This window comes from Pseudophryne corroboree, chromosome 3 (assembly GCF_028390025.1).
Source record: "Pseudophryne corroboree isolate aPseCor3 chromosome 3, aPseCor3.hap2, whole genome shotgun sequence".
NCBI lineage: Eukaryota > Metazoa > Chordata > Amphibia > Anura > Myobatrachidae > Pseudophryne > Pseudophryne corroboree.
Window position 1 is genome coordinate 544,705,765 of NC_086446.1, and position 13,241 is coordinate 544,719,005.

The following is a 13,241-nucleotide window of genomic DNA, read 5'->3' on the forward strand; positions in this document are numbered from 1 at the left end:
ATAGTTGGCTGGCTACAACATCTAATGCGGATACCATGAATGTCAGCTTGAGCATTTGGGAACACTTGAATTATCAGTTGGGAGAGCGGAACTAAGCAAGCAAATAAAGCTGATGGAAGTTAGATATTAAGCTAAAGTGACATTCACTGTTCTGGTAAGATCTGCTTTTACAGCATATTATATAATGGACACAATTATTTAGGAGCAGTGTGTTTGGGGCAATGGTTTATTGATGCAACTGTAACGCAGGAATATTGATGTACAAATATAGGTTTTTATGACGTTTAATCAGATTTACTCTACACATTTTGAACAGATTAAAGATCAACAAATATAATCATTAGCCGTATTGCTGGAAAGTTATCTTCTAGCTGTAATCTTCCATACTTATGCAGCACTGGCACTTAAAGAACGGAGACACTGGGAGGCCAGGCAAGTGGTCAGTCCACATAAGGATGACTAGCTGGAAGTCCATGGACAAGGTATCCCCCATCCACAGGGAGGCAGGACCCTGTGATCATGGCACTCTTATCACTTAGCAGGAAGAGAATGCTGTGCACCACGTCATCCACTTCTGAAATATTTAGAGATAGAGGGAGATTAGTAGGTACAGTGGTGCTTGAAAGGTTGTGAACCCTTCAGAATTTCCTATATTTATGCTGAAAATTGGCCAAAAACTACTTCAGATTTTCACACAAAGAAAACCAAATTAAACAAATAAGATTAAAAAAAAAAAAAAATTAGATGTGCTAATTTTTTTTTATGGAGGAAAATTATCCAATATCCGCATTTCTTTCAAACACCACTGTTAAGTCTCAAATATAAAGAATGAGTCACAGCAAAAAAGATGTTAGCTGATGTAAATGCCTTAACTTCTATATTAATCATCTCTTCTATCTCGCAAGTCCACTAGCTTGGACTCTGTCCTCTCCTTCAAAACCCACATGCAGTCCCTTTCCCAGTCTTGCTGCTTCAACCTTCGAAATAACTGCAGGATAAGATCTTTTCTCACCCAAGAGGCAACAAAGACCCACATCCACTCACTGTTCATCTCTAGACTGAACTACTGGAACCTCTTATCTGACCTCCCTGGCTCCAAATCCAATTTGTCCGCTACCTGGCACATCTTCATCTCTACATGTACTGAGTCTGCTTCACCTCTCCTACAGGCCCTACACTGGCTTTCCTACACCTTAAGAACCCAACTCAAACTCCTCACACCCAATAAATCCTCTCCCAACACATTTCTTACCACATCTCCCTCCATACTCCCGGCCAATTTGCTCAGCCAATGACTGCCACCTCCTTTCCCAACGATTTCCCTCCTCTCACTTCCGCCTCCAAGAGTTTGCCTGTGCTGCTCACCATCACTGGAACTCTCTCCAAAGCTTTAAACAGGCTCTCACAACCCACTTCTTTATTAAAGCCTTCCAGCTGTAATACTAACCCAGTGCTCTATCCTAACTTATTCATTGTCTCTCTCCTCTGTGTCACCCCTGTCTCTGCCCCTCACCTTTAGATTGTAAGCTCTCACGAGCAGGGTTTTATTCCCTCCCTCAAATCACTTCCATGCCAACAACGGCACTGAACCTGTGGGTTCAGCAGGTGCTGTATTGCAGGTATTATGACAGCAATGGTTATACACTGAAGTGCAAAAAGTCATGGGATGGTAGTATGTAAAGTTAATGGTAGGTAGTGCTAACGGGTGGTCTTCTGTATGCCGAATGTCAGGATCCCGGCGCACAGTATACCGGCGCCGGAATCCCGACACCCGGCATACCGACAACTATTCTCCCTCGTGGGGGTCCACGACCCCCCTGGAGGGAGAATAAAATAGTGTGGCGGCCCACAGCGTGGCGAGCGCAGCGAGCTCGCAAGGGGCTCCTTTGCACTCGCCACGCTGTCGGTATGCCGGCGGTCGGGCTCCCGGCGCCGGTATGCTGGTCACCGGGAGCCCGAGCGCCAGCATACCGTACTACACCCGTGCTAACATACTGTGACAACTTGGAAAAGGCCAGACCAGCATTAGTTGTACTCTGACATCTTAAGAGTCACCAGTAAGGCAGCTCATGGCAAGGCAACGTGAATTATCGGGACATAGTTGGATGGATGGGAAATTCTATTTCTGAAGTTGTGCAGACATTCAACATTCTTTAGTCTATGGTCTCACGTGTTCTGTGAATACCTCATGGAAGGCATTACCACCCACCATGGAAGCGCAGTGACTGACCATGGGTGCTTAACTATAATTGTCTATGGTAACAGACAAGGGACACTGGCTCAAAGCACATCCACATTCAAGCAGGAGGTACCAGACACATATCCAGCAGGTCACTGCATCGTTCTTTAGCTGCCATGGAATATGGGAGCAGGAGACCCACCAGAGTGCCCCTGTTAACACTATGATACCAGACACCACTTAACTTGGGCTTGTGATGTCACTAATTGGACCCTGGAGGACTGGCAACAAGTGGCGTGGTCCGATAAGACACGGTTACAGTTGTTTTGGGCCGATGGTAGGGTTCAGGTGTGGCACAGACCCCATGAACCACAGTTGTCAACAAGGCACTGTGCAGACTGATGATGGTTACATAATGGTGTGGGGTGTGCTCGCATGGGTTGGGTCCTCTGGACCACCTGAACACATCATTGACTGGTAACCACTATATTGCATTGATTTATGACCATTTGCAGCCCTTCATGTACTCCCACAGCGATGGAATATTCCAGCAGGATAATGCATTGTGTCATTGGTCCAAATTGTCCGGAATTAGTTTGATGACCATTCTAGAGAAGTCTGAAAAATGATGTGGCCACCACATTTGCCTGGCATGGACCCAATTGAGGATTTATGGGATGTGGTGGAGAGGTCCATTCGCACCCAAGATCCTGCACCTACAAATATCAGGGAGCTGTGGGAAGCTATCCAGATGATATGCATCAACATCTATCCAGAAGTCTTTCTTTCACTTGTGGAATCAGTGCTATGTCGAGTTGCTGCACTAGAGGGTCCTACATGACACTAGGCATCTATCCCATGACTTTTGGCATTTCAGAGTATAGCCTATATCCCATGTTCTGCAATGCTTTATACTAAACGTATTTTGTTCTTTTTTCTTTTAATTGCAGGTTCTGTTTATGTATACTGAAAGGCACTGCAGACCCCTTTTGTATAATAGTAATAATAACCTATCAAAAGCAGAACCATGTACAAATCACTGGACACAACACTATTGTAAAATACGTTTGTGCTGTATTCATTCTCCCATTGGAAAATTTCTGTATTATCAAAATATATATATATATATATATATATATATGCGCGAAAGCCCTCACTCACTGACTGACTGACTCATCACTAATTCTCTTACTTCCCGATGTGTTAGGAAGCTAAAATTTTACCTAGGTATTCTTCCGGTGGGTAATAGGAAAACTACGTAATCAGAATTTTAATAAATCTCCCCAAAGGGGATGAAAAGGGGCGTGGCTTACATTGCTTGAACGATAACGCCCAAACGGACAATCGGATCAAAATTTGGATTGCACCTCCAGTGTAAAGTATTTAATAAACTACAAAAATGGTCCTGTCACTTTTTACCATATCTGCTACGGGTGCTCCTCGGTTAACACCAAGAACCATGGATTAATATTTACTTACATTAACAGGTCTCAGATTTACATCTCTATAGATTTACTAAATTATTAACACTTATGTATATGTACAACTTTGAAAATCAGAAACTCCCGTGTGAAGAACAGGTAGAACAGCTAGTTTATACAGAAATTCAGATGTGTATTGGTGATAGCTATTTTGTGTAGCTGGAATATAGCACAAGACGACTACAGACCAAGGGGGTCATTCCGAGTTGTTCGCTCGTTATTTTTTTCTCGCAACGGAGCGATTAGTCGCTAATGTGCATGCGCAATGTCCGCACTGCGACTGCGCCAAGTAAATTTGCTATGCAGTTTGGAATTTTACTCACGGCATTACGAGGTTTTTTCTTCGTTCTGGTGATCGGAGTGTGATTGACAGGAAGTGGGTGTTTCTGGGTGGAAACAGGCCGTTTTATGGGTGTGTGTGAAAAAACGCTACCGTTTCTGGGAAAAACGCGGGAGTGGCTGGAGAAAAGGAGGAGTGTCTGGGCGAACGCTGGGTGTGTTTGTGACGTCAAACCAGGAACGACAAGCACTGAACTGATCGCAGATGCAGAGTAAGTCTGGAGCTACTCAGAAACTGCTAAGTGTCTATTCGCAATTCTGCTAATCTTTCGTTCGCAATTTTGATAAGCTAAGATTCACTCCCAGTAGGCGGCGGCTTAGCGTGTGCAAAGCTGCTAAAAGCAGCTTGCGAGCGAACAACTCGGAATCACCCTCCAAATGTAATAGAGTGAGAGTTTCAGAAAGTGAGAGATTTGGTAAGGCTTTTCAGTTTTTTTTAAAGTGGCAATCATTTTACACTGCAAAACCAGGTTGATCTTGCTGTATAAATGATTGCTACTTTTTTTAAAAACTGCAAAATCTTACCAAATCTCTCACTTTTAGAAACTCTCACTCTATTACATTTGGCCCTACATTTTTTTCTCTAGCTTCCATATGTATATACAGTAATCACTGATCCCGCTCCACAACCGATTGGGATCTGTCAGATATTAATCATGATTGGAGAACAATTAAGTTGAATGCTGTTCATGATGTGATCTTCGCACTTTCCTATTAGATATGAATATTTGGAACAAGCTTACAACTGTACAATTTTTTCAGAGGCGTGGCACATTCTTTATGGTTTGTGGAAATAGCTTCTTAGTAATTTCTATAAATATTTCTGAACCTATGACCGTTATATCACATGGGCACCAGGTTGTGTGCCCGTGTGATGACAGAATACACACCAGCAAAGCGCCCAATAGGAATCCGATTAAGCATTGATGCAGCTCTCTGAGAATCACTCCAGTACACGCGTGCCATGTCAGTCATTACTACTGTGGGGTTCACACAGTTTACACGAATCTGAAAAATAGGTAACACCTTAGTGTCCATCCTGTCTGCTGTGGTGCACTGACTTCATATATTGTGCCACACATGGGCTATCAAGCTAGAATGTTATTTCTCTGACGTCCTAGTGGATGCTGGGAACTCCGTAAGGACCATGGGGAATAGCGGCTCCGCAGGAGACTGGGCACAAAAGTAAAAGCTTTCTGACTAGCTGGTGTGCACTGGCTCCTCCCCCTATGACCCTCCTCCAAGCCTCAGTTAGATTTTTGTGCCCGGCCGAGAAGGGTGCATGCTAGGTAGCTCTCCAGAGCTGCTTAGAGTAAAAGTTTTAAATAGGTTTTTTTATTTTCAGTGAGACCTGCTGGCAACAGGCTCACTGCATCGTGGGACTAAGGGGAGAAGAAGCGAACTCACCTGCGTGCAGAGTGGATTGGGCTTCTTAGGCTACTGGACATTAGCTCCAGAGGGACGATCACAGATTCAGCCTGGATGGGTCCCGGAGCCGCGCCGCCGGCCCCCTTACAGAGCCAGAAGAGCGAAGAGGTCCGGAAAAATCGGCGGCAGAAGACGTTCCTGTCTTCAATAAGGTAGCGCACAGCACTGCAGCTGTGCGCCATTGCTCTCAGCACACTTCACACTCCGGTCACTGAGGGTGCAGGGCGCTGGGGGGGGGCGCCCTGAGACGCAATAAAAACATCTTTTTTGGCAAAAAATACATCACATATAGCTCCTGGGCTATATGGATGCATTTAACCCCTGCCAGTTTTCCTAAAAAAAGCGGGAGAAAAGGCAGCAGAAAAGGGGGCGGAGCCTATCTCCTCAGCACACAAGCGCCATTTTCCCTCACAGCTCCGCTGGAAGGACGGCTCCCTGACTCTCCCCTGCAGTCCTGCTACAGAATCAGGGTAAAACAAGAGAGGGGGGGCACTAATTGGCAGATAATACAAATACAGCAGCTATAGAAGGGAGAAACACTTATATAAGGTTATCCCTGTATATATATAGCGCTCTGGTGTGTGCTGGCAAACTCTCCCTCTGTCTCCCCAAAGGGCTCGTGGGGTCCTGTCCTCTATCAGAGCATTCCCTGTGTGTGTGCTGTGTGTCGGTACGATTGTGTCGACATGTATGAGGAGGAAAATGATGTGGAGGCGGAGCAATTGCCTGTAATAGTGATGTCACCCCCTAGGGAGTCGACACCTGACTGGATGGTAGTATGGAAGGAATTACGTGACAGTGTCAGCACTTTGCAAAAAACTGTTGACGACATGAGACAGCCAGCAAATCAGTTAGTGCCTGTCCAGGCGTCTCAAACACCGTCAGGGGCTCTAAAGCGCCCGTTACCTCAGATGGTCGACACAGACCCAGACACGGATACTGACTCCAGTGTCGACGGTGACGAGACAAACGTAATGTCCAGTAGGGCCACACGTTACATGATCACGGCAATGAAGGAGGCTTTGAACATTTCTGATACTACAAGTACCACAAAAAGGGGTATTATGTGGGGTGTGAAAAAACTACCCATAGTTTTTCCTGAATCAGATGAATTAAATGAGGTGTGTGACAAAGCGTGGGTTTCCCCCGATAAAAAACTGCTGATTTCAAATAAATTATTGGCATTATACCCTTTCCCGCCTGAGGTTAGGGCGCGTTGGGAAACACCCCCTAGGGTAGATAAGGCGCTCACACGCTTATCAAAACAAGTGGCGTTACCGTCTCCTGATACGGCCGCCCTCAAGGAACCAGCTGATAGAAAGCTGGAAAATATCCTAAAAGGTATATACACACATACTGGTGTTATACTACGACCAGCAATCGCCTCAGCCTGGATGTGCAGCGCTGGAGTGGCTTGGTCGGATTCCCTGACTGAAAATATTGATACCCTGGATAGGGACAGTATATTATTGACTATAGAGCATTTAAAGGATGCATTACTATATATGCGAGATGCACAGAGGGATATTTGCACCCTGGCATCAAGAGTAAGTGCGTTGTCCATTTCTGCCAGAAGAAGTTTATGGACACGACAGTGGTCAGGTGATGCGGATTCCAAACGGCATATGGAAGTTTTGCCGTATAAAGGGGAGGAGTTATTTGGGGTCGGTCTGTCAGACCTGGTGGCCACGGCGACGGCTGGGAAATCCACCTTTTTACCCCAGGTCACCTCTCAGCAGAAAAAGACACCGTCTTTTCAAACTCAGTCCTTTCGTCCCCATAAGGGCAAGCGGGCAAAAGGCCACTCATTTCTGCCCCGGGGCAGAGGAAGGGGAAAAAGACTGCAGCAGGCAGCCTCTTCCCAGGATCAGAAGCCCTCCCCCGCTTCTGCCAAGTCTTCAGCATGACGCTGGGGCTTTACAAGCGGACTCAGGCACGGTGGGGGCCCGTCTCGAAAATTTCAACGCGCAGTGGGCTCACTCGCAAGTGAACCCCTGGATCCTGCAGGTAGTATCACAGGGGTACAAATTGGAATTCGAGACGTCTCCCCCTCGCCGGTTCCTGAAGTCTGCTCTACCAACGTCTCCCTCCGACAGGGAGGCAGTATTGGAAGCTATTCACAAGCTGTATTCCCAGCAGGTGATAATCAAGGTACCCCTCCTACAACAGGGAAAGGGGTATTATTCCACGCCGTTTGTGGTACCGAAGCCGGACGGCTCGGTGAGACCGATTTTAAATCTGAAATCATTGAACACTTACATAAAAAGGTTCAAATTCAAGATGGAATCACTCAGAGCAGTGATAGCGAACCTGGAAGAAGGGGACTATATGGTGTCTCTGGACATCAAAGATGCTTATCTCCATGTCCCAATCTACCCTTCTCACCAAGGGTACCTCAGGTTTGTGGTACAGAACTGTCATTATCAGTTTCAGACGCTGCCGTTTGGATTGTACACGGCACCACGGGTCTTTACCAAGGTAATGGCCGAAATGATGATTCTTCTTCGAAGAAAAGGCGTCTTAATTATCCCTTACTTGGACGATCTCCTGATAAGGGCAAGATCCAGGGAACAGTTAGAGGTCGGAGTAGCACTATCTCAGGTGGTGCTACGTCAGCACGGGTGGATTCTAAATATTCCAAAATCGCAGCTGATTCCAACAACACGTCTACTGTTCCTAGGGATGATTCTGGACACAGTCCAGAAAAAGGTGTTTCTCCCGGAGGAGAAGGCCAGGGAGTTATCCGAGCTAGTCAGGAACCTCCTGAAACCAGGACAAGTGTCAGTGCATCAATGCACAAGGGTCCTGGGAAAGATGGTGGCTTCTTACGAAGCGATTCCATTCGGAAGATTCCATGCAAGAACTTTTCAGTGGGATCTGCTGGACAAATGGTCCGGATCGCATCTTCAGATGCATCAGCGGATAACCCTATCTCCAAGGACAAGGGTGTCTCTCCTGTGGTGGTTGCAGAGTGCTCATCTTCTAGAGGGCCGCAGATTCGGCATTCAGGACTGGATTCTGGTGACCACGGATGCCAGCCTGAGAGGCTGGGGAGCAGTCACACAGGGAAGAAATTTCCAGGGCTTGTGGTCAAGCATGGAAACGTCTCTTCACATAAATATCCTGGAACTAAGGGCAATTTACAATGCCCTAAGCCAAGCAAGGCCTCTGCTTCAGGGTCAGTCGGTATTGATCCAATCGGACAACATCACGGCAGTCGCCCACGTAAACAGACAGGGCGGCACAAGAAGCAGGAGGGCAATGGCAGAAGCTGCAAGGATTCTTCGCTGGGCGGAAAATCATGTGATAGCACTGTCAGCAGTGTTCATTCCGGGAGTGGACAACTGGGAAGCAGACTTCCTCAGCAGACACGACCTCCACCCGGGAGAGTGGGGACTTCATCCAGAAGTCTTCCACATGATTGTAAACCGTTGGGAAAAACCAAAGGTGGACATGATGGCGTCCCGCCTCAACAAAAAACTAGACAGGTATTGCGCCAGGTCAAGGGACCCTCCGGCAATAGCTGTGGACGCTCTGGTAACACCGTGGGTGTACCAGTCAGTGTATGTGTTCCCTCCTCTGCCTCTCATACCCAAGGTATTGAGAATTATAAGACGGAGAGGAGTAAGAACTATACTCGTGGCTCCGGATTGGCCAAGAAGGACTTGGTACCCGGAACTTCAAGAGATGCTCACAGAGGACCCGTGGCCTCTACCTCTAAGGAAGGACCTGCTCCAGCAGGGACCTTGTCTGTTCCAAGACTTACCGCGGCTGCGTTTGACGGCATGGAGGTTGAACGCCGGATCCTGAAGGAAAAAGGCATTCCAGATGAAGTCATCCCTACCCTGGTCAAGGCCAGGAAGGATGTAACCGCAAAACATTATCACCGCATTTGGCGAAAATATGTTGCGTGGTGTGAGGCCAAGAAGGCCCCTACAGAGGAATTTCAACTGGGTCGTTTCCTGCAAACAGGACTATCTATGGGCCTAAAATTAGGGTCCATTAAGGTTTAAATTTCGGCCCTGTCGATCTTCTTCCAAAAAGAACTGGCTTCAGTGCCTGAAGTTCAGACGTTTGTCAAAGGGGTACTGCATATACAGCCTCCTTTTGTGCCTCCAGTGGCACCTTGGGATCTCAATGTAGTGTTGAGTCTCCTAAAATCACATTGGTTTGAACCACTCACCACTGTGGAATTGAAATATCTCACATGGAAAGTGGTCATGCTGTTAGCCCTGGCTTCAGCCAGGCGTGTCTCAGAATTGGCGGCTTTGTCATATAAAAGCCCTTACCTAATTTTTCATTCAGACAGGGCAGAACTGAGGACTCGCCCTCAATTTCTCCCTAAGGTGGTTTCAGCGTTTCACATGAACCAGCCTATTGTGGTGCCTGCGGCTACTAGGGACTTGGAGGACTCCAAGTTGCTGGACGTAGTCAGGGCCCTGAAAATATATGTTTCCAGGACGGCTGGAGTCAGAAAATCTGACTCGCTGTTTATCCTGTATGCACCCAACAAGCTGGGTGCTCCTGCTTCTAAGCAGACGATTGCTCGTTGGATTTGTAGTACAATTCAGCTTGCACATTCTGTGGCAGGCCTGCCACAGCCAAAATCTGTAAAAGCCCATTCCACAAGGAAAGTGGGCTCATCTTGGGCGGCTGCCCGAGGGGTCTCGGCTTTACAACTTTGCCGAGCAGCTACTTGGTCAGGGGCAAACACGTTTGCTAAATTTTACAAATTTGATACCCTGGCTGAGGAGGACCTGGAGTTCTCTCATTCGGTGCTGCAGAGTCATCCGCACTCTCCCGCCCGTTTGGGAGCTTTGGTATAATCCCCATGGTCCTTACGGAGTTCCCAGCATCCACTAGGACGTCAGAGAAAATAAGAATTTACTTACCGATAATTCTATTTCTCGTAGTCCGTAGTGGATGCTGGGCGCCCATCCCAAGTGCGGATTGTCTGCAATACTTGTATATAGTTATTGTTACAAAAATCGGGTTGTTTATTGTTGTGAGCCATCTTTTTAGAGGCTCCTACGTTTATCATACTGTTAACTGGGTTCAGATCACAAGTTGTACGGTGTGATTGGTGTGGCTGGTATGAGTCTTACCCGGGATTCAAGATCCTTCCTTATTATGTACGCTCGTCCGGGCACAGTATCCTAACTGAGGCTTGGAGGAGGGTCATAGGGGGAGGAGCCAGTGCACACCAGCTAGTCAGAAAGCTTTTACTTTTGTGCCCAGTCTCCTGCGGAGCCGCTATTCCCCATGGTCCTTACGGAGTTCCCAGCATCCACTACGGACTACGAGAAATAGAATTATCGGTAAGTAAATTCTTATTATTACATCCCCTTTCTTTAACATAAACTTCCCTAAACTACCTACACCATAATTGTTATTCTTGAGACTTTTGTTAGATACAACAGTGATGAATGTATGAGATTTGGGCTTTAGTTTACTATTTAGAATAATGAATAAAATAAAAATAGGACATCCACCTTAAGAATGGTGCACACTAGGCCAGCAGTGGCCAACCCGTGGCTCTTGAGCAGCATGCGGCTTTCTTTATTCAAATGTGGCTCCCGACACTCAAAGTTACGTGACCACAACAGATCCAGAAACTGCTGTACTCCAACCAGACACACAGCAGCACTACGGGGACTGAAAAAACTGAGGGAGCCAGATACTAGCGGTGAGACACCCACGACAGAGGACACATAAAGGGCTGCTGCAATGGCGCAAGTTGGGGGGGGCTGTAGTGACATATGAGGGTGGGCTGGAGTGACTCAAGGGGGAGTTGGCTGGAGTGACACAATGGGGAGTTGACGGGAATGACACAGGCGGATCCTGGCAGGAGACACAATGGGGGAGCTGACTGGAGTGGCGCAGGAGGGTGCTGGCTGGAGTAATACAGGAGAGTGCTGGCAGCTGTGACACAAGGGGGAGATAGCTGGAGTGACACAGTATGATCCTGGCAGGAGAGACACAATGTGGAAGCTGACTGGAGTGACCTCCTCCAGCCATGCAACTGAGAGGAGGCAAATAGGAAGGAATAAGATATTTTCCTTTGTACATAGGAGGTCATTCTGACTCGATCGCACCGCTGCGATCAACTGCAGCGTGCACCGGTGCCGCAGTGCGCCGGCGCATGCCAGACGGCCGAAGGCCATCGGGCCACTACGATCGCCTCTGCCTGATCGACAGGCAGAGGCGGCCGCTGGGCGGGGGGGGAGGCGGAACGGCGGCGTTTGGCCACCGTTTCGTGGGCGCAGTCCAGCCAACGCAGGAGTGGCCGGACCGAACAGGGGCGGGCTGCAGCGGCTGCATGATGTCACATGCAGCCGCTGCGGGCCGGGGAGCGATGAGTAGCTCCCGGCCAGCATGCTAAAGCTGCGCTGGTCGGGAGCTACTCTTGCAGTGCAAAGGCATTGCTGCTGTGCAATGCCTTTTCACTTCTGCAGGGGAGGGGGGGGGGGGGCGGCACGGCACTGACATGCCGGGTGGGATAGCCCTGTACTGGGCGCCTCCCCGCATGTCAGTGTGAATGATCGTAGCTGTGCTAAATTTAGCACAGCTACGATCATCTCGGAATGACCCCCGCAGACCTTTCTATTTTATGGAAATGTACACATAGGTTTGTTTTCTATTTCTGCAGCGGGGTACACTGGATTCCACAGGGAATAACATCAGGGTGTAGAGTTGGATCTTGATCCGAGGCACAAACAGGGTAAAGCTTTGACTGTTCCCAGGATGCATTGCACCGCCTCCTCTATAACCCCAGCTCCAGGCACTGGAGCTCAGTTTGTAAGTTCGTGCCTACAGAGCAGGGAGCTAACAGGGAGGGCTGCGCTAGGCAGCCCTGAAAAGAGCTTTTTTGAAGACTTCAAGGGCCACATTCTGTGCTGCGGCTCCATCAGCTCCCCAGCAACGCTGCATACTCCCGCGGTCCGGTTCCCGGCTACTTGCAGCGGAGGCACACTGGACTTCAGGCACACACCGCTGATGCTCTCCTGGATCGCATGGCTGCACATTAGGGAGAAGGTAAGAGGGTCCCCCAGGTGTGACCCGCCGTTAAATCGCGATCCGGTTGCAGCCCCAGGAGACGTACTGCGCCGCTGGCGTGGACACTGTACTGCACAGGGACCACACTATATCCACCAGGGCAAGGGAGCACAGGTCGGATTTACTAAAATCCATTTGTTAAAGGATCCACAGTACCCGGGGGTAAGGACCAGCATAGGGGATAAGATGTTGACCTGTAGCCCCTCCCCCAGCTCTAGGCGCCATCTACTTGCTGGTGTTCCCACCCTGGAGCTGCATTTCACTCTCCCTCACTCCTGACTGAGATTTTGGCGCCATCTTCACTACTAGCTGGGCTGACCTCCGGGACTGCAGGGCTCTGTCTCCTCTGTAAAGCCACCTGTCTCATCAGCGCTGTGCATTTACAGACACTTAAGTATTCTACATGTAATTTTAGACAGTGTTCGTTAAGAACAAGTGTACTGCTATCTGAATATTTGATATACTGTAAGTATTCTGTGATATACATCCAGTATCTACTGTGCATTGTTATATCTATACTCATACATAGTTATATGTAAATTACTAGTCCAGTGCAGTTTTATTGTTTATATGTAATAATTTCTGCATTGCACATGTGACTGAGTGTGCCTGTAGCTGTTGTGTGGGATTCCATTCTCCTATATCACATATTGCTATCACTATATTCTGTACCCTGAGGGGCTAGGTGCGTTAGGGTTATATATATATATATATATATATATATATATATATATATATATATATATATATATATATAT

At 47.8% G+C, this 13,241-nt stretch overlaps 1 protein-coding gene across 1 annotated transcript in view; it reads right to left on the bottom strand.

The window, feature by feature from the left end:
- Positions 1–212: 212 nt before the first annotated feature.
- The window catches only part of LOC135056281 (L-xylulose reductase-like), a 28,805-nt gene continuing 15,776 nt past the window's right edge, over positions 213–13,241 (bottom strand). Inside the window, exons 7-8 of the mRNA XM_063961233.1 lie at positions 4,890–5,007; positions 213–574 (exon numbers count right to left, since the gene is read on the bottom strand). Of these exons, the coding sequence (XP_063817303.1) occupies positions 441–574; positions 4,890–5,007 (252 nt within the window). The 3' untranslated portion in view covers positions 213–440. The remainder of the gene's footprint in view (positions 575–4,889; positions 5,008–13,241) is intronic.